Source organism: Phoca vitulina, unplaced genomic scaffold (genome assembly GCF_004348235.1).
Source record: "Phoca vitulina isolate PV1807 unplaced genomic scaffold, GSC_HSeal_1.0 scaffold3, whole genome shotgun sequence".
In the NCBI taxonomy this organism is placed as follows: domain Eukaryota; kingdom Metazoa; phylum Chordata; class Mammalia; order Carnivora; family Phocidae; genus Phoca; species Phoca vitulina.
In genome coordinates this window covers 72623270-72643583 of record NW_022589706.1, presented here as the reverse complement: position 1 = coordinate 72643583, position 20314 = coordinate 72623270, and the positions used below count along the sequence as shown (strand labels likewise).

General features: G+C 37.4%; 1 protein-coding gene across 9 annotated transcripts in view; it reads right to left on the bottom strand.

The window, feature by feature from the left end:
- Positions 1-20314, bottom strand: part of BMPR1B (bone morphogenetic protein receptor type 1B) — a 391083-nt gene that overhangs the window by 19759 nt on the left and 351010 nt on the right. For all 9 annotated transcript variants that reach the window (XM_032400864.1, XM_032400863.1, XM_032400866.1 and 6 more), the window contains 5 exons: positions 20091-20193; positions 9904-10000; positions 8714-8852; positions 4742-4934; positions 3656-3953 (listed from right to left, as the gene is read on the bottom strand). In XM_032400864.1, the coding sequence (XP_032256755.1) occupies positions 3656-3953; positions 4742-4934; positions 8714-8852; positions 9904-10000; positions 20091-20193 (830 nt within the window). The remainder of the gene's footprint in view (positions 1-3655; positions 3954-4741; positions 4935-8713; positions 8853-9903; positions 10001-20090; positions 20194-20314) is intronic.

Genomic DNA, 20314 nt, shown 5'->3' with positions numbered 1-20314 from the left:
CCCGTAAGAAAATATATGACTCTAACACTGAAGAACCAGAAGGGTTGCTTGATGCTCCAAAGTAAAAAGTGAAAAGATCTCTAAGTTCCTTTAAGGGATTTCACGGGTCATTGCTTTCTCCTTCCCAGAGAGATCTGGGGTTATGGTGGTGTCTGCTACAACATCACCTGGATTAAATCTCTGCTGGGCAGGAAATATATCAGCACTTACATCATTTTCAAGAGAGTGCATGAAAAAAATCCATACAGGATTAAAAAAGTTACATAAGCAGGAAATCTCTAAAGTATAGTCCGCTCTCTCTGTGGCTCTCAACTTCTCTGGGAACCTCCCAGAAATTACTTAAAAGCCTAAGAGAACACTTACCATGTAGAGACCATGGTAAAGATTCAATTCTCACAGGAAGTTCACTTACAAAGTCTGAGAACTCCACACTGGGTTAGCTTTGACCCCACCTGTAATAAGATCTCTAACTATCTGTGTGTGTGCAGTGCCCCCAAACAGGAAAATCAGGAAAAAAGCAAAAACCAAAGAAACATAAAAAGCAAGGTTTAAAAGTGAGGCTCAAAATCAAGAAGAGCAAAGTTCCTTTGAAACACAGAAAATAAAATGTGAAAAGGACCTCTGAAATTATCAAAGGCAACCTCCATTTAATGGGAGGAAACTGAGCCCCAGAATAGTAAAGTGGCCCCACAGCTACTCTTTAGCCATATGACATCTGTGCCTCCGACAGCCACGGTTTCCCATCCAAGACAGTATCCTCAAGCTTTCCTCTCTTGATGAATGAGTCAATATATGCCAAACTGATTCTGAATTATCCTTTAAAAAATTCCCCGCCACTTCCTAGAATCAGGGTTTGCATGAAATTTGAGAGGTCATTTAGTTCATCCTCTTTACATGAAGCAGAGCTGAGTTTCAGAAATATAACACTCACTTCCTTGTTTGTTTTAAGGCCTATAGAGAAGAAAGTTCTCAATTACTTTGATATTGCCAAGATGTATCGATTCGAAACAATGTTGAAATACCTATAATGGATAATTCACTATGTCATGTCAAATGGGAAATACATTAATTAATCTGGCCTGGATCCTGCTCTCAAGATACCCAATGACGAGTAGGCAAGAGGAGGCTTGCACTAAATACTTATAATATCAGGCAGACAAGGGCCAGGAAATTACTACAGGAGTAGAGAAGATGATGTCTTTATTCCTAGCTGGGGGATGGGTAAAGGGACTTAAAGGCAGCTTTGAGACTGGATTAGGGTTCAGGGAGAAGCAAGGGCATTCTAAACTAGAGACTGTTCAATCAAATGAAAGGCAGTAGCATACAAGGGGTACATATGGAGAAAACACAGATACTTCAGTTTTGCAAAAGAAAGCATCTAAGTTGGAGGGTTATAGGATATAAAACTAGGAAGGTGGGTTTAATCCAGAGTGCGTAGGACCTCTGGAGCTAAGAAAAGATGCTTTTTTTTCTTCATTCTGTAGTTCACAGGTTATCATTCATCTGTCCATTATACATACTTTTGGAGCAATGCTTAAGTAATGGGCACCAAGGAAAGGCACTAGGGATGTACATTTGAGAAAAAACATGGTACCCACCTTCATGGAGCTTAGTCTTCATTGGGAATAACAGATAAGTAGGCAATGATTACTGGACAAGGGTGTGAGAAACATCATGGCAGTATGCACAGGGTCACAGGGGAGGGCAGAATTCTAACCAAAAGTCAGACTCGGAAGGGAACAATAAGAGGTATCCCAAAGGAATAAACAGAAGAGGAGATGCTGGGTATTCGGGTAAAGTTAAAAGCATGTTAAACATACTTAAAGGTGTGTTTAGAATATAAACTCTATTTGAACCCCAAGCTATAGGAAACTATGAAATTATTATGCTATCCAAAATAGCAAGACAAATCTGGCAGCAGCATGGAGGGGGAAAAAAATGAAAATACGAAAAACAAAGAGCAAGTAACTACAAAATGCTTTACTCCAGAATCTAGAAAAACGACAGAGGACCCAAACTGAATCCAGTTCAAATGGGAATGTCACAGAGACAGAATTCATTCAACTGAGCAAACCAAAAACTTAAGGAACAAACGAAATGTCAGGCACCATTTTAGAATGGATCGACCCAAACTGGGCACTAGAAAGAAAAAGCAGACCCAGCAGGAAATCTAGCAGTGAGGAAATATGTAAGAGGTACACAGAGAACAGAACCCACAGAGAAAGAAAGTGAACCTGGAATAAAGGCACATCAAGAAAACAGCAGGAAGAAAGGTTTGTGTGCTGTGGACCCTGGAATGACAAAAAGAAAGCCTTCTGGTGACAAAGACCAAGGGTATCCCTCAAAAAAGCAACTCAGGAGAGAAGGGAGCAAAAGACACAAAATCACAAGATTGTGAAAGCTGATTACTCTTCGGAACTCTCAAGAACTTTAACAGAGGACAGAAGAGAGGCTGGTCGTGTGAGAAGCATCATGGGAAATTTTTTTTTTTTTTTTTTTGGTAGAGGAGACTTGAAAAAGGCTGTAGGTCAGAAAAAAGAATTCAGAAGAGAGAAAGGATTTATTCATCTTACTGGCAGGCGGTTCTTATTTCTAACCCAAATCTATAACCCAGGTCATTTGATTTTAAAGATGAGAACGTTGAATTTACCATCCTCTAAATGGTGGAGACCTTCCTGTGTCTGGGGCCTATTATTAAAGCACATCTCAGTCTTCACTTCTGGGTAAAAATGCCAATCTATTAGTCCTTCATCATGAGTTTTATTTTCCAAACGTTTAATCGTCTCCATGGCTTTTCCTCTCCATATTCTATCAAGTCTTCTTTGGTGGGGGGAAAAAACCCACAAGAGGATGCAACAATTTAATAAAGGCTAAGCCTAGATTGAGTTTTTAAAAAGGTAGTTATAGGATGATCCCTCTATGCCAGTAGCTTGCAAACTCATTTTGTTTTGTCTTCAAAGCAAAGGAATCACTTTTTCTAATTAAGTCCTCTGCAAGATAAAACGGGCTTTTCTCATTAGAGGGAGGGTGGGCAAAAGAGAGCCCCACTCACTGGGCGTTCCTGGCGTTCCCCTCCCCACTCTGCAGAAACTACTGCCATCACTCCAAGCAGCCCCTGGGCTCTGAATCCCCTGTTTTGTGACATACAATGGTGTATGTGTCCAGGTGTTACATTCGCTGTGTAAGTCACAGTACAGTAGTGCCGAACGCTGAGTGTGCTGTTTGTTAGTTTCTAGCATTTCTCATAGAATATCTATGCAAGTTATCTTTCTTATATCATGTAAAAAAACACGGCCTTTATCACTATGTAACATATAGATCGTTACTAAAACCTCTTCCTACTTAACAAATGCTATGCAGAATGCTCACCAAATCATCCGAGACATGAGGTACATCTTTTCTAAAGAGCTGCGTGAGAGCTGCAACCTAATGTAAACTCTGCAAGCCAAGTCACTGATGAGCATAGACACCATAGGACACAAACACATGTTTCTTCAAATAAACATTTTTCTTCTTTTTCCCCCTCCCAAGAAATATCATAATTAATAAAATTCCTTCTCTACAACCCTAGTAGCACTGCACTCCAGAATGTACAATCTATAAAAAGTGAGAGAAAAGAATCATACAAAGTATATTTGTTCACTTTGATACTAACCTAATAAATTTAACAGCCAGGCCCAGGTCAGCTATACAACAAGTTCCATTTTTCTTCACCAGGATGTTCTTACTTTTCAGATCTCGGTGGGCAATTGCTGGTTTGCCTTGGGTACTAAAGATTTCTGTGTGTAAATGACATAAGCCACTGACAGAAGAATAGGCTAACTTCAGCATCGATTTTGTATCTAGGGTGGTGGACTTCAGGTAATCATAGAGGGAACCATTTTCATGATAGTCTGTGATTAGGTACAACTGGGTCCAGGACCCTGTCCCTTTGATATCTGCAGCAATGAACCCTAAAAGGAAGAAAGACAAAAAGGTTTGAAGCCAAGCGTGTTCTGAACACTATCAAGAATAATTCATATTCCCAAATATCATTCTTTGTCACAGGTGTCTTTGTTTGGCATTTCATTCAGCTTTATGATTATGCCTATGACAGTATTAGATTATTAAAACCAATCAGAGGCAATCAAAACAGGAGAGGTAGAGAAACATTGAGAGTCTGTACCTGAAAACATGATCCCTTTCTTTGTAGTTGATATTTAAGTTATTTTTAAGGTCACAGTAAATAGTCCACGGCATCGTGGTGAGACATAACACTGTTTACGAAACAGGCTCTGCAATCAGGGCATACACTCTTTCCACTTGAATGATTCAGCTACATCATTGCTAACTTGAGAAAAAATTTTTTTTAAAAAAAGACTCAATTCGCAATATATAAACTCTGGCTCTATATAAATCCTGCAGAGAAAACTTTTAGAACTTTTCACAACATTGAACCATGTGTTCCTTCAAATCCCTAAGAAACCCTAAGAAATGCTATGTTACATGTGCATTTCCTGTCCCTGAAGAAAAAAACTGTTTGGAGAGTATTCCACTTCCAGCCCGCGATCCATTCACAGAAGTGCCTTAGTCATTCCTCCTGTGAGGTCTCCCATCAGGAGCCTGTGACGTTCTTGGGCTCAGGCCAAGGAGCAAACGTCTATATATTTCATAACAGGTCTAGACAGATGAGTTCATAGGCAGATGTGAACAGAAGCTGGAGGAAAGCTAGGGAACCCTGAACACTGCCGGACCAACTCACCCAGAATGTTCTCATGCCTCATCAACACTGTCTGATATATTTCTGTCTCTCGGAACCAGCTGGCTTCCTCTGTGGTGAAGAACACTTTCACAGCTACCTTTTCGCCACGCCACTTTCCCATCCAAACTTCCCCATAGCGACCTTTTCCAATCTGTTTCACCATCTGAATCTGCTTAGCTATAGTCCTTTGGACCTGTTAAATCCCAAAACACACTGTTAGTGTATTCACAGCACTACAGATTTGTTTAATCTTTCTTTTTTTTCCTCCAGAGAAGACACAATTACTGCATGCAAAATATATTTAGCCGGTAGTTTTCCTTTATATAGACACGTTACTTGTATTTATTTATTCATTTATGCTGTCCCCTTTTAAACATATTTGAGGCTGACTGTGGGTTCTGAATGTTTGAATTATTGCTTCCACATTAAATATTTCCTTCTACCTATTATCATTTTCGTAGGGGGGGGGCGGGAAACAAAACAAAACCCTGAATGGGTTCACAGTAATTGGCAAAATAGAATACTTTTCACTTCCATTTCTGCAGTGGGATACTGGACATTCTGAAGGGACTCATCCACTATACATTTGATTGTGGGTAAACTACAATGAAACAAAATTGTAATGCATTGTTGGATGCACAAAGAAATAAAGGGAATCTCCCAGTTAGGAAGGGGAGGATAGAAGGTGGAGGGTGGGGAGAGGGAGGGAGGGAAGAGCTGAGACCAGAGCAGGGAACAGTAAGCATTAAAAACACACAAAAGCCAGGCTGCTATCTGGGAGAAGAAGAATACCAGCACTGGGATCCGGAATCGAAACCCTGACTTCCTTAAAAGTAGAGAAACTAAACCTGGGCTTAGCATGAAGCTGGGACCATGGAAGGATGCTAACTTTGTCCGAGATTGGTAGCATACCACAGCTCCCAGCAAAAACAAATACAAATCCTCTCCTGGGAAAATCATTGGCAGCATACTTTTCATTCCACCACTGCGGCCAGCTGCTAGATACCTTGAAGGAACTCTTGCCACCACACTGATCATGGTAAAATATAAGAAATAAAAAGCTGTAATGAATTATTGGCTTCACAAAGAAATACAGGAAATTCCCCCAAAGCAGGGAGGGAAGGGGAGAGAAGAACATGGAGGGAAAGAAGGAAGGGAGAGAGGAAAAGAAGATCCCACGGAATAAATTCCTTAAACCAAAAGGAGACAGCCACCATAAGTGAGAGTCAAGAAAAAACAATCCAAGGAGATCGACCCCTGTCAGAATACAGATACTGGGATTCTCAGCTCTAGAATGCCAAGGGACACTATGTGAAATATGTAAAGAAACCGAAGATGAAATGAAAAGAAGGAAGCAGCAAGAAATTCTTGAAAATTAAACTATGAAGTAGAATGGTTACTTGCCACAGTCAAGAAAGTAAACTGGACAGGTCGAGGGAAAAGAGCAGGTTAGATTTGGAGAGGCAGTTAAGCTGAAAGAGCTCTCCGAAGAATTAGAGAGAGAGCAGCAGAACAAAGAGAGAGAAAATAGGAGAGGAAGTGGCCTCCAGGTTAAATGTCTCTTCGTATACGATCTGCAGCCCATCTGCACTCACAGCAAAATACCTGAAGAACTCCATGACTGAAATGGCTAATACCGATGACAACTGACATAACTTGGGAAGTATATATAAAGAACCTAGCACAGAACTCTTATAAGATCTGTTCAGAAAACTGGAATGTACTCTTTGCAGAGATATGATTTGCATCAAGTAAAGTTGCAGTGTTTCTTTCTGTTTTTACACTTTTAAGGACCATGTAATTACACTGAGTCCACCCAGATAAACCACAGTAATCTCATCTTAAGGTGAGCGAGCTGACTGGCAACCGAAAGTCCCTTTTGCCAGGTAAAACAGCAAATTCCGGGGATTAGACCGTTTTAGGGGGCCATTATTATGCCTACCACAGATGTCTACCAGCGATGGTGGGTTCTGTATTTGCATAATGGATGATTTTATTAATTCAAGAGGTAATACTAACCATTGCCAGAGCCATTAACAGCACCAATATCAGACTGAAAGCTTTTTGGGAAAAGATAAAATCTTTTTTTTAATGTTATTTTCTAAAAAGAAGGATTGAAAAATCAAAACATTGCTGACATGCAATTAAGCCACTTAGTCTGAAGGAAGTAAGGAACAATTTAGGAGTCAAACATGCCATACAAGGAAATGTTCAGTATATTTCCATTTCCACATGGGGGAACAGAAGCCTCAATAGCACTAAGCAGTGGAGAGCCAAATCCCCTAGTAGTTAAATCACGGACTTGAGAGGAAACTTCCCACATTTATTACAGAGATATTATATTTAATTTACAGATGTTACAAAGCATTGCTTATGTAAATCTACGGAACATTTCCTAACACAAACAGTTTCGCATTCGCTTCTTTTCTAACAATAATATATCTTCTTGTAATTTAATGAACGTACTAATGGAACTGGCAATGCTTGAAAGAATAGGAACTTAATCCAAAGATAAAAAGTGTCACTAAATTATATTCAGAAATTTAAAGTGTACTTTTTTTTGAGATTTATCGTAACATCTAAGGAGGAAAACACTGGCAAACAAGTAGGTTTCTGTTCCGAGAGCATAAACATCTGATTCATTAATACTAAAAGGGATTTTCATATTTGTACTTTACTTTTTTAAAAAAATACTACAATACAGGTTTTTAAATATGAGAACTATATCTGCTGCATATTGAATTCTAAGAATAAAAAAACAATCTGATAATAAAAACTTCTATATTAAAAAAAAAATATCTACATCCTGAGTAGTATCAGTTTGCTCATAATGACTTGTTTTCTGTCTGGTCTATCACCTGGAGAGGACATATTAATCAAAGAGAACAATGTTTCAGTTATGCAAGATGAGTAAGTCTTAGAGATCTGCTGCACAGCCCAGTGCCTACAATTAACAGCAGCGTATTCTTAAAATTTTGCTGAAAGAGTAGATCTTACATATCTTACGTTATTATGTGTTCTTACACGTAAAATAAAAAAATAACAAAAAATAAATAAAATGGGCAGTAGGAAACTCTTGGAGATTATGGGTATGCTTATGGCATAAATTGTGGGTATGGTTTCATGGATGTATACTTATCCCCAAACTCTTCAAGTTGTACACATCAAACATACACTTTTATACATTAAATATATATAGGTCTCCTATCTCAAAAAAGTTCTAATTCTTGACTTGAGATTTAAAAAAACAAATAAACAAACACTTTTGGTACTAAAATAAAAGGTCACCAAAACAATCAAGTAAACATGATATCCAAAGTCAGAAGCAGACAATAAAGATTAGGAAAATCAATCTTAAGGGTTTATGAAGGAAAATATTTCTCACTAAAATTGTTATTTTCCATCCCATCAATCTTTTTGCATGGTCTATAAAGGAACCAAATGTTTTTTTCATTAAAACAAGTGCCTTGGATGCGTTATATGTTTTCTTCATGGTTGGCAGCGTTGGCCATCAGAAAATTAAACCTCTCATAAATGGAAAAGCCAGGACTTCGCCCTGAAACATAAGCTCTCCAGCTGAAATGCAGTCTTCTTCCCCTGTAGAAATACTCAGATCCCAGTTGGTTGTAATACTTTTGTCTTCAAACGCCAGGCCAAGTTCGGTAATGCTATCCTTACTGAAAACAGAGGGAAGATGGTCCCACGTTTACTGTTTTCTAATCTGCTTCTTATCAGAATGTCTAAGGATCTGGATTGTAACCATACACTTACATTAAAAAACAATCACCTTACCCCCAGTATGTCAAAATGTTATCAGGAAGCCCTGCATCTGAGGTCTGATGTCTGACCCACTGTGTAGAGCTTCTCTTTGTCCGCTAACCTATCTCTTTCAGTAAAATGAAACCCTGTAGCTTATTGACATTTCCTCTCAGAAGGCATTTCCTTTAAATTCGAGATATGTTCTTCTCATACCAGCAGAGGGAGGCCTGATCCACTTCCTGAGCTTTGAGACTGCTCAATTAAGTCTCTCAGGGATTCTCCAGGAGGAATATATGTTTCATCCTGTTCTAACCCAATGCTGTACCGAGGTCTGGTTTCTTGTCTTTTATACCTAAAGATGTACAGAAGAAGATAATTCAAGATACTGAGTGGCAACAATAGGGGTAAAACACTGCAGATAAAACAGTAATCACAGCAGATTTCATTTTAGCACAAAAGAAGATAAATTTTTAGTATTTATTACCCTTAGTTATGATTTCTAAAATACAAATCATAAGTATTTTGCTAACCTATTTTTAAGTTAACTACATGTTTTTACTTGGTCTCAACCATCTATAATTCTTCTCCGTTCAATTGCCTATTTCCCAGCAGGGATTCCAATAATATTTCCATATAACTTCAATATTCATTCCCTAAAATTTTTCCCCTTAAGGTCCCCAATTAAAGATGAAAATGTGGGATTTACAAAAGACATAGCAGCTAATTCTCTCATCTCAGGTAATGTATAAAGCTATAATACAGATAAATGAAATAAATTTCAACTTAGGAACGTTTTATCAATAATTATGCTTCCAATTAGAAATGAATTCACTTGAATCAACTCTTTCTTGCAGGACAGTATCATAAATGAATGCTACAAAAGGCAAATGATAAAAATTTAAAGGTCCTTGATATCTCACAAAGTAGAAAATAAGTTCTTAGGTGAACAAAAATAATTTGTAACTGTCACAACTTCAACAGTCAAGCTTATTTTATTTGAATAACTAATCCATAAATTATGTTGAAGATTTTTCCATATTAAGAGGAAACTGTTAGCTTAGGAAATAAGGGATTACTAGAGTGATTCTGGGTTCAACGTGGCCATTTTTCCACTCAGAATCAAACCTTAGTAACAACTAGTTCCTGAATTCCCTAATTACCCTAAATTCCCTAAGGGTGAAGTTTACCTGGGTGACTTTGATGTCTGAAGCAGAAATGAGATAGCTATCTATTAACAAACTTCATTAAGACAAATATTTATCAATAGTCACTGATATTATCAGGGAAATCTAAGATTTGATTAAGTCAAAGAAAGCTGTAGTGAAAAACATCAACAGGTAGAATAGTCGTATGAGGCAGATATTTTAAACCCAAAATTCTACATCTACACGTTGGAAACTTACCTGAAGTAACAGAATAAAATAATAAGGACCAATAGCAAACTACAGACAGTTACAGATATAAGTAAGGCCTTGTGGTGTATAGGTCCGTCAACAAAATCTGAAATTAAAAAGAAAAGGAGCCATAATATGGAGGATACTTTCACTTAAAAATTAGGAAGCAACTCTTTCCCAAAAGTGTTGGCTAAGCCCCATATGCGAGATGTCCCAGGTCCTTTTAATCTGCCCACAGAGAAGAATATGGCATATTGCATGGTAAATATGTACACATATTTCAAAATTACAGAAGTTCAACTAGTGTGAATCATAATTCTCCTAGGCACTGTTTCAAGAGTGTGCATTTCTTCCCCTCTGGAAGGAACAGGCTTGACAAAGAATAAAAGTACAAAGTATAAACAAATGTAAATGGATCAAGGGCCCCAAAATTTAAGTAGGTGGTTCATCTTATTTCCGATCCAGTTGATGGGTTTACAGGTTTTTCTCATGTGGTTTCTGAAGTGTTCCATATCATGAGTTTGGATAAAAGCCTGATCTATATTCTTTATACATAAAACACACAGTCATCTTATGATGGATACAAAGGAACAGGATTCCTCAAATGTTGCCAAATATAGAATATATGGATGGTGCACCATTTCAAACAAAGATGCCTTTCAAAACCACATAGCTAACTTTTCCATAAATTGCATCATGTTTTAAAACAATGGGTATGTTCTACTCAAAGAATTGTTGTATGATCCTTTTTAAAATAAATTATTAAATATTATTCATGTTGTTTTAACTCCACTTCTTGACAAATCAGATTTATTTACAGCATGACTTCTCAAACTTCATATAAATAAGAGTAACTTGGAGAGCTTTATACAAATGCATATTTGCTGAATTCAGCCTCAGAGATTTTTATTCCAAGTATTTTATTTTTTACAATCATCCCAGGTGATTTATATGCAAAGAGTCTCTGAAACATATTTTGAGAAAACTGACCTAAAACCAGGTGCACTTATGTAGTAACAGAATTAGCAGTGTTCTTTCTTATGGGCATCATAAACCCTCGAGAAAGTGATTACTGTTATTTAATTTTTAAAGGTATTACTGTAATTTATGACTTTGGTTACTATGAACAAGAAGTTTTCCAACTGTGCTGTATACTTTTAACTGCATGGCTACCTAAACACTTTTGGCTGGGAACCTTATCCTACTCAGTGTAACATTTTTTTTCACTCAAAAGTATTATATATCCCATGAATAAAAACTAAAAAGCACCAACTAATGAAATAAATAAAATCGCCACCATCTCGCTACTTAGGAAAATCACTACTAACATTTTAACATATGCCTTTGCAGTATCATTTCAATGAACAGAAAAAAAAAGTTTATGAGCAAAATATCTCACAAGAAGGCCTTATATACACCCATGTCCATAGCACCATTATTCACAATTTCACAATAGCTAAAACATGGAGGAAACCCAACAATCCACTGACAGATGAATGGATAAGCGAAATGTGGTATATGTATATACATACATGGAATATTATTCAACCTTAAAAAGGAAGAAAATTCTGACATATGCTACAACACGATGAATCTGAGCACATTATATCAAGTGAAATAAGCCAGTAATAAAAAGACAAATATTGTGTATGATTCCACTTCTATGAGATATTTAGAGTAGTCAAAATCAAAAGACAAAAAGTAGAATGGTGGTTGCCAGGAGCTGAGGGAAATTAATGTTTAATGGGTATAGTTACAGACTGCAAGATGAACAGACCTACCGAGATGGAGGAGGGTGATGGTTGTATCACTGGACTTTACACTGAAAAGTGGTTAAGATGGTAAATTTTATGGTATGTGTATTTTACCAAAAAAAAAAAAAACGTTGCTCTATAACTAGATTATTTTCATTGATAATATTGTGAATATTTTCCAAAACAATAAATTTTTTCCCCACAACGTGAGTTTTAAAGACCACACAGTATATACACAGACACACCCTAATTAGAAAGTGAGTCTTCTGATAATGTATATTTAGAAGATTGTAAGGATTTTTCTGTGATACATCCTTGCCGAAATATATAAAATTCTGTGAACACTCTTAAACGTACATCACTGCACATGTCAGTGATTATTTCCTTAATCTAGATTCTTAGAAGTAGAACTATTAGTTCAAAGAATATATATTTTAAGGCTTTTCATACATTTTGTCAAAATATCCTTTTAAAAAGATTACAACAGGGGCACCTGGGTGGCTCAGTTGTTAAGCGTCTGCCTTCAGCTCAGGTCATGATCCCAGGGTCCTGGGATCGAGCCCCACATCAGGCACCCCGCTCAGCCAGGAGCCTGCTTCTCCCTCTCCCACTCCCCCTGCTTGTGTTCCCTCTCTCACTGTGTCTCTCTCTGTCAAATAAATAAATAAAATCTTTAAAAAAAAAAAAGATTACAACAGTTTCTATTTCACCATCAGTGTGCACATATGTTTTAATTATGTTGAAATAATTTCAGTCTTATAGAAAACCTGTAAGGATAAAGAGCTCTAATGTGCCCTTCCCAGAGATTTCCCATTTTTAAATGCTTACCATATTTGCTTTATAATTCTCTTGCTCTCTCAGTATGGGTGTCTTTGTGTCTGTCCATATATATGTATATATATATATATTTGTATTCATATTCATATTTATATTTATTTATATGTATGATTTGTAGGTCATTTGAAGTTACAAATATAATGTCCCTACCCATAAACACTTCAGGATGCACTTCCTAAGAACAAGGACATTGTTTTTACAAAATGGTAATAAAACTATCAAAATGAGGAAATTAACATGAACATATAAACGGAAAATAAATCTTACTTTGAAATATTTGCATTTTTGTTATAAATTAAAATCCACAGATCTTTATACTAATTTCTTGTCCAAATCCTGTTATGATTAATGTGATGATTTACTCACATTTATACATTTTACATTAAAACATATGTTTAACCATTATGTATGATCTACAGTACTTGCAAGATATTAATGGAAGTAATCTGCATCCGAAAAGACTAAATAAGAGACCATTAAAGAAAAGCAGTTTTATATAAACAACCTCAGAAACACTGCGAATGGTCCAGATAAAAAGGAGTTCAGGAACTTGACCCACGACAGGACAGGTCCAAAAGGCCATTCAGGCTTCAGTGCTCACAGAGATCATATAAAGTAGCACATGCATGTCTGAAAAGTGTTACTTAGGAAATCCCGAAAATAATCTGCAGACTCTTAAAGAGGCCAAGATTTTTACATAATGAATTGTTTAGCAAAATTTCCCTCCATTAGGCTATAGGCAATAAAGCCCAGGTGAGCACAATCCCTCAGCCGGTGAGAGCCCAATTCACTGTGTCTATACATGTGCAGGTGCACACATGCCATGGTGCATATACATGCAAACACCGTCCCTGGAAACTTCGCGTAAAACATGTTTCCAATTTTAAGGATAACAAAGGCAAAAAGCCTGAGTCTGCAAAAAAAAAAAAAAAAAAAAAGCTGGATACTCAATTAAAACTACAAGAGCTAACTACTGAAGCACAACGGATGATCAGTATACGCATACAGAACACTTTTTCATGATTAATTGTACTAAACCTCTCAGGCTCACTGCCTCTTTCCATGTAAGTGCAGAATACACTCTGAACTGTTAGAACACTGTATTTATTACCCATCTTATTCGATGTTGATTTATGAGAGCAACGAGACTAGAAAGGATCTAAGGGATTCTTTCCTCAACCCTCAAGCTCTTTTTTCTTAAGGCTAGCATTACCTCCCATTTTCCTTTCCTTTGCCCCTATTCCCTGCAACCTCATCTACTGCCTCCTTGTCTTCTGTCATGAATAGGCGATCCTTATCAATAAACCCTTTGTTTCTGTTGGTCATGCTGGTCGTGTTTTAATCTGCCATTACCTGTGCTCAGAGCATTAACAATGTAAACATTCAAGTCACTGCCAGAGTCTCAGAAAGCGAACCCTTCCCGATTCCTATCAGGAAAAGAACAGCGCGCACAGTTCTGTCCTAGGGCAGCAGATTTTTACCTGCACTGTCGCTCGAGCTGCTCAAGGAAGTAGAAAGGAGAACCCTCCGGGCAAGTCTGGGGCACTCTTAGAAGCAAGTAAGAATCACCAGTGGTTTCTTAACAAAATAGCATTCTGTCACTACTTGTCTCTTCTCTGATCAGTAAGCAGTTTCTAACTGTTTAAAATGGCAGGGCCTGTTTGGTTTTTTGTTTTGTTTTGTTTTGTTTTTAATAAGGCCATAAGATGGTTCCTAACTGCAATAAGAAATGGAAGAAAAAAATCATGTAGCTAGAAAGAATCTTGGAAATAAGATTGCCCAAAGACATCTCTGCATGTGCTCTCAATATTATAATCATGGATAAATTAGAGATATCTTTCAACTAATAGAGCACAAAGCACCTGAAAAGCATATTTTTATCAGAGGATTTTAGTCAGCAAAGAATACTGTAAAAGTAACTTACTTCCATCTTATATTTGGTTCTCTCTTATAGTAACATCTAGAAATAAATTGACTGTAATAACAAAGACATAATTTTCTAGTTATTTTCCTGCATAAAAATATTTAGGATTATATTTCTTGGTAAGACAGTTGGTTAAGACAGATTTCGTTAATGGTAATTTTATTATTTACTTATTTTTATTTTTACATACAGTTGACATATATAGTTTCAGTCATTCAACAGTTCTAGACAATAAACTGTGCTCACCAGGAGAAGTGTAGTTACCATCCGCACCATACGATATTATTACAGTATTACTGACTAAATTTCCCATGCTATATTTTTCATAACCATGACTTATTTATTTTATAACTGGAAGTTTGTGCCTCTTAATCCCATTCAGCTATTTTGCACATCCTCCCAATCTCCTCCCCTTTGGCAACCATCAGTTTGTTCTCTGTATTTATGATTCTGAGGACAGAATTTTTATATCCAGATTATTGTGTTCAGTGAAAAGAAAAAGACTAATTATTTCTAAATTACTCTCATCTGTCTCAAATACAAAGTTACCTAGAAATAGTTAGGAGCTAAACATTCCAAGAGATGCTAGAGCTACTCTCTGGCAAGTAATTTAAGCTTAGACTCATGCATTGGTTCATACTGCCAAGGGCATAATATATGTATCAGAAGGAAAATTCTGAAACTCATCTTTGTATTCTGGACACTATTATATATTCAATCTATCTGTGTTGTGGAGAACAAGGGAGAGGTTTCATTGGTTAAATAACTGTTCCCTACAGATTTTGATTTCTAATTGGCAATATCTAAGCTAAAGAATAACATTTTGAAGCAAATCTGTAAATTCCTCTGAATATATTTTTTAACTGAGTAGGAAAATAAGATAAATTTTAACTTTGCAAGTTCTGTACTATAATTTGACTTAAACTACATTGAGATTACCATATTTCAAAACAGAATGTTATTTCTGATACATTTTCTACGAAGTATACATTTGGCATATATGAGGAAATACTATATTTTAACACATAAATATATCTATTTCAAAAAATCATATAAACTTTCTTTGATTTTATAAAAGCCAAATTAGAGGATCCCATTTAATAAAGCAACAGCTTCTGTTCATTTCAACACCATTCACTTCTTTAAGTGCTCATTTAAAAAATTAAACAAAAATAAGTCATGGTGGGGGAATCTCATCAATTTCTCCTGCTTACACACAATTTCAAGAGAGCATCTTACTCACAGTATCTTGGTCAAACCATCTGATGCTGAAAGTCCAGACATACATCATTCCTCCCAGCATTCTGGTGCCCTGATCAGCTCTGCAGGCAAGGAGCCAGACGCCAGGGCACCACCACTTCTCCCTATAAGCCTCTCCATCAAAACAGACATCTCTTCTGACTCTTAGCACCAGCTGCAATGTTACTTGGGCTTCCCAGATCATATTTTACTGTTCATGTGAAGGTGCTGCATTTGATCTAATAACTTTCCATATTTCCTCCTTCGAGAGAAAAAATGTTATCCTAGGATGTTCTGCTTTTCTGGTGCTGAAGGGGATAAGCAAAAGCAAAAGGAAGACCAGTATTCATCAAAGAATTTAAATGGTATTCTGGCTGCCCTTCATCTTTTTTTCAAAACAGAAGATGACAAATAAAATTTCAAGGCATAAATAAACGTTGATAAATACTTGTTGCATGGGATTGTGTATCTCTAATTTCCTGCTAAATGTACCTAAGTTTAAAAAAAAAGTCAGAAAATTCCGAATTAGTAGAAAAGATTTTCTTGTTTGTTTTTAATGAGGACAAATTATTTGCAGGTTTTTACCCATATACTTAGTACTTCTCTGATCTCTAGTAATGAAACCTCGCCTAAGCTATTATGGAGCATCTAGTAATACAGATGTTTTGCGATATGGTTATTCATTTACCTTTTTTGGAAGAGCAATTATATAAGGAACAAGAACGACAACAACCAAAATGGTGAGCTGGATATTTCAGCCTGCTAGTCGTCTGAAAACATACTCTCTGCTTTCTAGTCATCTGACATACAGATTTATAATGGATCTGCTATAATAATACATAATAATCTACTAAGCAATGCCGAGTACAGGGGCTCTCAAAGTGTGGTTTCTGAACCAACAGCATCAGCAACACCTGGGAACACTTGAGAAATGCAAATGACTGGGGCCCGCTAAATACACTGAATCAAACTCTGGGTGGAGCCAGTAATCTGTGTTTTAACAAGCCCTCCTGGTGAATTCTGTTGCACCTAAAGTTTGAGAACCCCTGGCTACTACAGAAGTGGGACGTAGTAAATGTTAATTTAGAAGGAAGGGAGGGGGCAGAGTGAGCCAGCGCGTACCAGCACACAGGAGTGAGGGAGCAACCCTCCAATATCATGAGAGAAAATGCTAATTTAATAAATAAAGCAAAGCAAATATAATAAACAGAAGGCTTTAAGGTAATGTTGCTTATCGATTAACTAGGTGCCATGGCTAACCATTATTTTATTTAGAGTTTCCTAACTCTTACATAAGGAAAACCATTTTTTTTTTGGCGGGGGGATGTCATTCAGAGCTCTCTGTGGAAGATGCCATGAGATGACAGTATTGGCCCATTTCTATCTCTACTACTTTAGCTAGGTAACCTTCACACAGTACTTAACCTCGCTGTTCCTCAGCCTGCCTGTCTGTGAAATGGAGATAATAACCACAATGCCTTCCTCATCAGGTGATGAGGATTGAGTAAGTTAGTATACGTAAAGTACTTAGAAAAGAGCCACAGTAAGTAAGCACCCCATTCTCATTAGCAAATATCACAATTATGAGGATGATTTCCACGGCCCCCAGGCCAGAAAATCAGCCTGGGCTCTGAGCTTTAGAAGGTTCCCCTCTGGCTCCCTCCAACCATGCCCCTTCCCATTAAGCAGTGGGTCTGCAGGACCCAGGGGATGTGTCCACCCAGAACTTCTCCCATCCCACTCTCCTCGTAAACCACTGGCCATGGCCGGTGCATATGGTGGAGGTTAAAGAGAAAAAAAAAAAAAAAAAGCAGTTTTATGGTAGACCTGTGTTAAAAAAATGCCCACATTCTCAGACTGCAGCCTACAGTGACTTTTACTGGACCCCAAAATGACTGCGCCAGAAGGGTGAGGTGGAATCTGCAGAGAACTCACCTAGGCCCCACAGTTCAAAGCAGTAAACCTTAATGCCACTAAATTCCACCCAAGCCTACCACCTTGTATAATTTTCAGTATTTTGCACCAACCATTCCTACGTCCTCCTTCCCATACTGCTCTAAAACAAGGATTATGCTGCTGTCTTTTTAGTCAAAGCCTTTTCACTCCATTCCCTAGAGACTTATTCTACTATATTTAAAAGTCCCTACATTCTCAACCTCCTCAGAGAACATTCCCTCCGCTGTCTAGTGCTAACTAGAATATGGCTCCATCTACAGGACAATATGTGCACTGCAGCCCTTTCAGCAATAGGAAGAATCCGCATTTTCCTAAACCCTACAGCAACTTCTAGGACACAGCACTTTCACTTGCATGTAAGCAACCTTTTCTCCTTGAGGGAAGAGTTCCTAAAATCTAGCACTTCTACCTTCACGTCCAACCATTTCTCACCCTCCTCCCTCCCCCATCCCCAATACATAAGCCCCTATATCAGTGCTCTTCAAAATAGTGTCTATAAACAGCCAACATTCTGCAACTGGTTCACAAGGAAATGCCTACAAAACCTGAAAGTAAACATTTAGAAGGTTACAGCAATTTGACATTAGCAGACTTCTCTTTGAACAAAGTGTTATCAAACTCACATGGTGAGGCCCAAGTGTGCTAGCTATACCCACACAAAGGTCCTTTTTCCACAGGAAGTATTTACCCAAACTGTAATGTGCCTACAAATCACTTGAGGAATACTGTTAAAAAATAAGTTTAGTAGTCTGGGGCAGGGCCAGAGATTCCACACTTATTTAATTTTTAGTTATTTCTTTCTTATTTATTTATTATTTATTTGAGAGAGCGCAAGTGAGCTGGGGGGAGCAGGAGAGAGGCGGGGAGAATCTTAGGCAGGCTCCACTCCCAGCACGGAGCTCCACGCCCCACTCTATCTCAAACCCTGAGATCGTGACCTGAGCCAAAATCAAGTGTCACCTTAACTGAGCCATTCAGGCGCCCTGAGATTCCACATTTCTAATGAATTCCAAGTGATACTAATGAGCAGATCTACGGACCTACTTTAAATAATGAGGCTTTTAGACAACTTAATTGAGATTTTCTCCAACCAGCCATGCTGTTTGCTATGCCTGTATGTTGCAAATGCTTCTCAAGTCCTGCAAACCAAATCTCTGCATTTACTACTGCCTCTGTTAAGAGTCACTGCTACCAAGAGGCTGTGCAACTTTGGGAAAATTAGGTAACCTTTCTGTGCCGCAATTTCCTCACCTTTAAACAAGGAATAATTCTAAGTACCTCTTAGGATTGTGGTGGGACTCAAATGAGTTAATTAATGTGATACTGAACATAATACTTGGCTTATGTTACCCATTATAATTTTTAAAAATTTTTATTCCTGTCTTAGCCACTTAGGGAATTCCTGTTCATCCTTAAAGTCTTGTTCAAATGTCACTTCTATGAAGCTCTTTTGACATCCTCCCACTCCAGGCAGAGTAAACCGCTGACCCATTTATGTCCTTACTACACTTATAATTTAACTCTACTAAGATATTCCTGACCAAATATAATTTAAATATTTACAATTTCTCACATCCCAGTGGGCATGTCTTGAGAGCAGGAATTCTCTTCATCCATTTCTGTATCCCTAATGCCTACCATGCTGACTGAAAATAAAAAAGCTGTCTGTGAATGTTTTATGTGAATTATTATGAATCAATCCTTTAAAGCTTTCTGGGCTTCAGCAGAAACAAATGTTATAAAATGTTATCATCAAAACCATGAAATGTCATTATATTTTGTTAGGAAGATTTTCTCAAGAAATAAAATCAATCATCAGAAATCATTTTAAACCACTTACATAAGACTTAAGCTTTAGGACTCTGTGACAATTCCAGTCATTTATTTTATGGTGAGAGCAAGGAAAAGAAAGGAAACGTGGGAGCAGTTTTTAACAAAAAGTCTTTCAGGTTGCAATATTTGTCTTTTTTTCCATGAGCAACACTTAAATGTATAAGTTTTGAAATTAAATTCTCTAGACATCTTTCCCATTCTATCAATACACGGACATATGATTTGACTAAAATGTAGTTGCTCCAGCACAGACAAAAGGAAATACATCCGGCAAATAATCCAATTCAGTCCTTTATTTTTTTAATGCATGTTAGCCTAACTGGCAGTTTTTGAGAGAAGTGCAACTTCTGAGTAACACTTAGAGGTAAGCATAAAACACTGTCTCCCTCCTCTATGCTCCTGAAACACTACAAGCTCCAGGACCTCAAGGTTTTACAGGGAAGTGGGGAGAAGTTTAAGAAAAGATTCTCCAGCATGAAGCCACATATGACTACTTTTCCAAGAACGACTTGAATTATGGCATCTGGCTTCGGTCCCCTGCCCCAGCAGTGGAAAATGATACAGGTACATCATTTAGGAAAGAAAGAGCAATTCTGGTTTTTATTTTCTTTGTGTCCAAAGCTCTTCCAGCCCCAAAGCTTCCCCCTCCTTACCTCTATTTTTCAGTGGAGGCAATGTAGGGTGTAGATCTTTATTACATTCATTCCGTTCTGTGCAGCACTCAATTGATCTTCTTTGATGAGGAATGGGGGTGTCCTAAAGTTGAACCCAAAAGCTATTAGTGGGTTCCCCTAAATTTCAAAGTCACATAATCTAAAACTTTTTAAAGAACACTATTTAGAGAGCTCACTTAAAATTCTGATAATTTTTTCTCAAA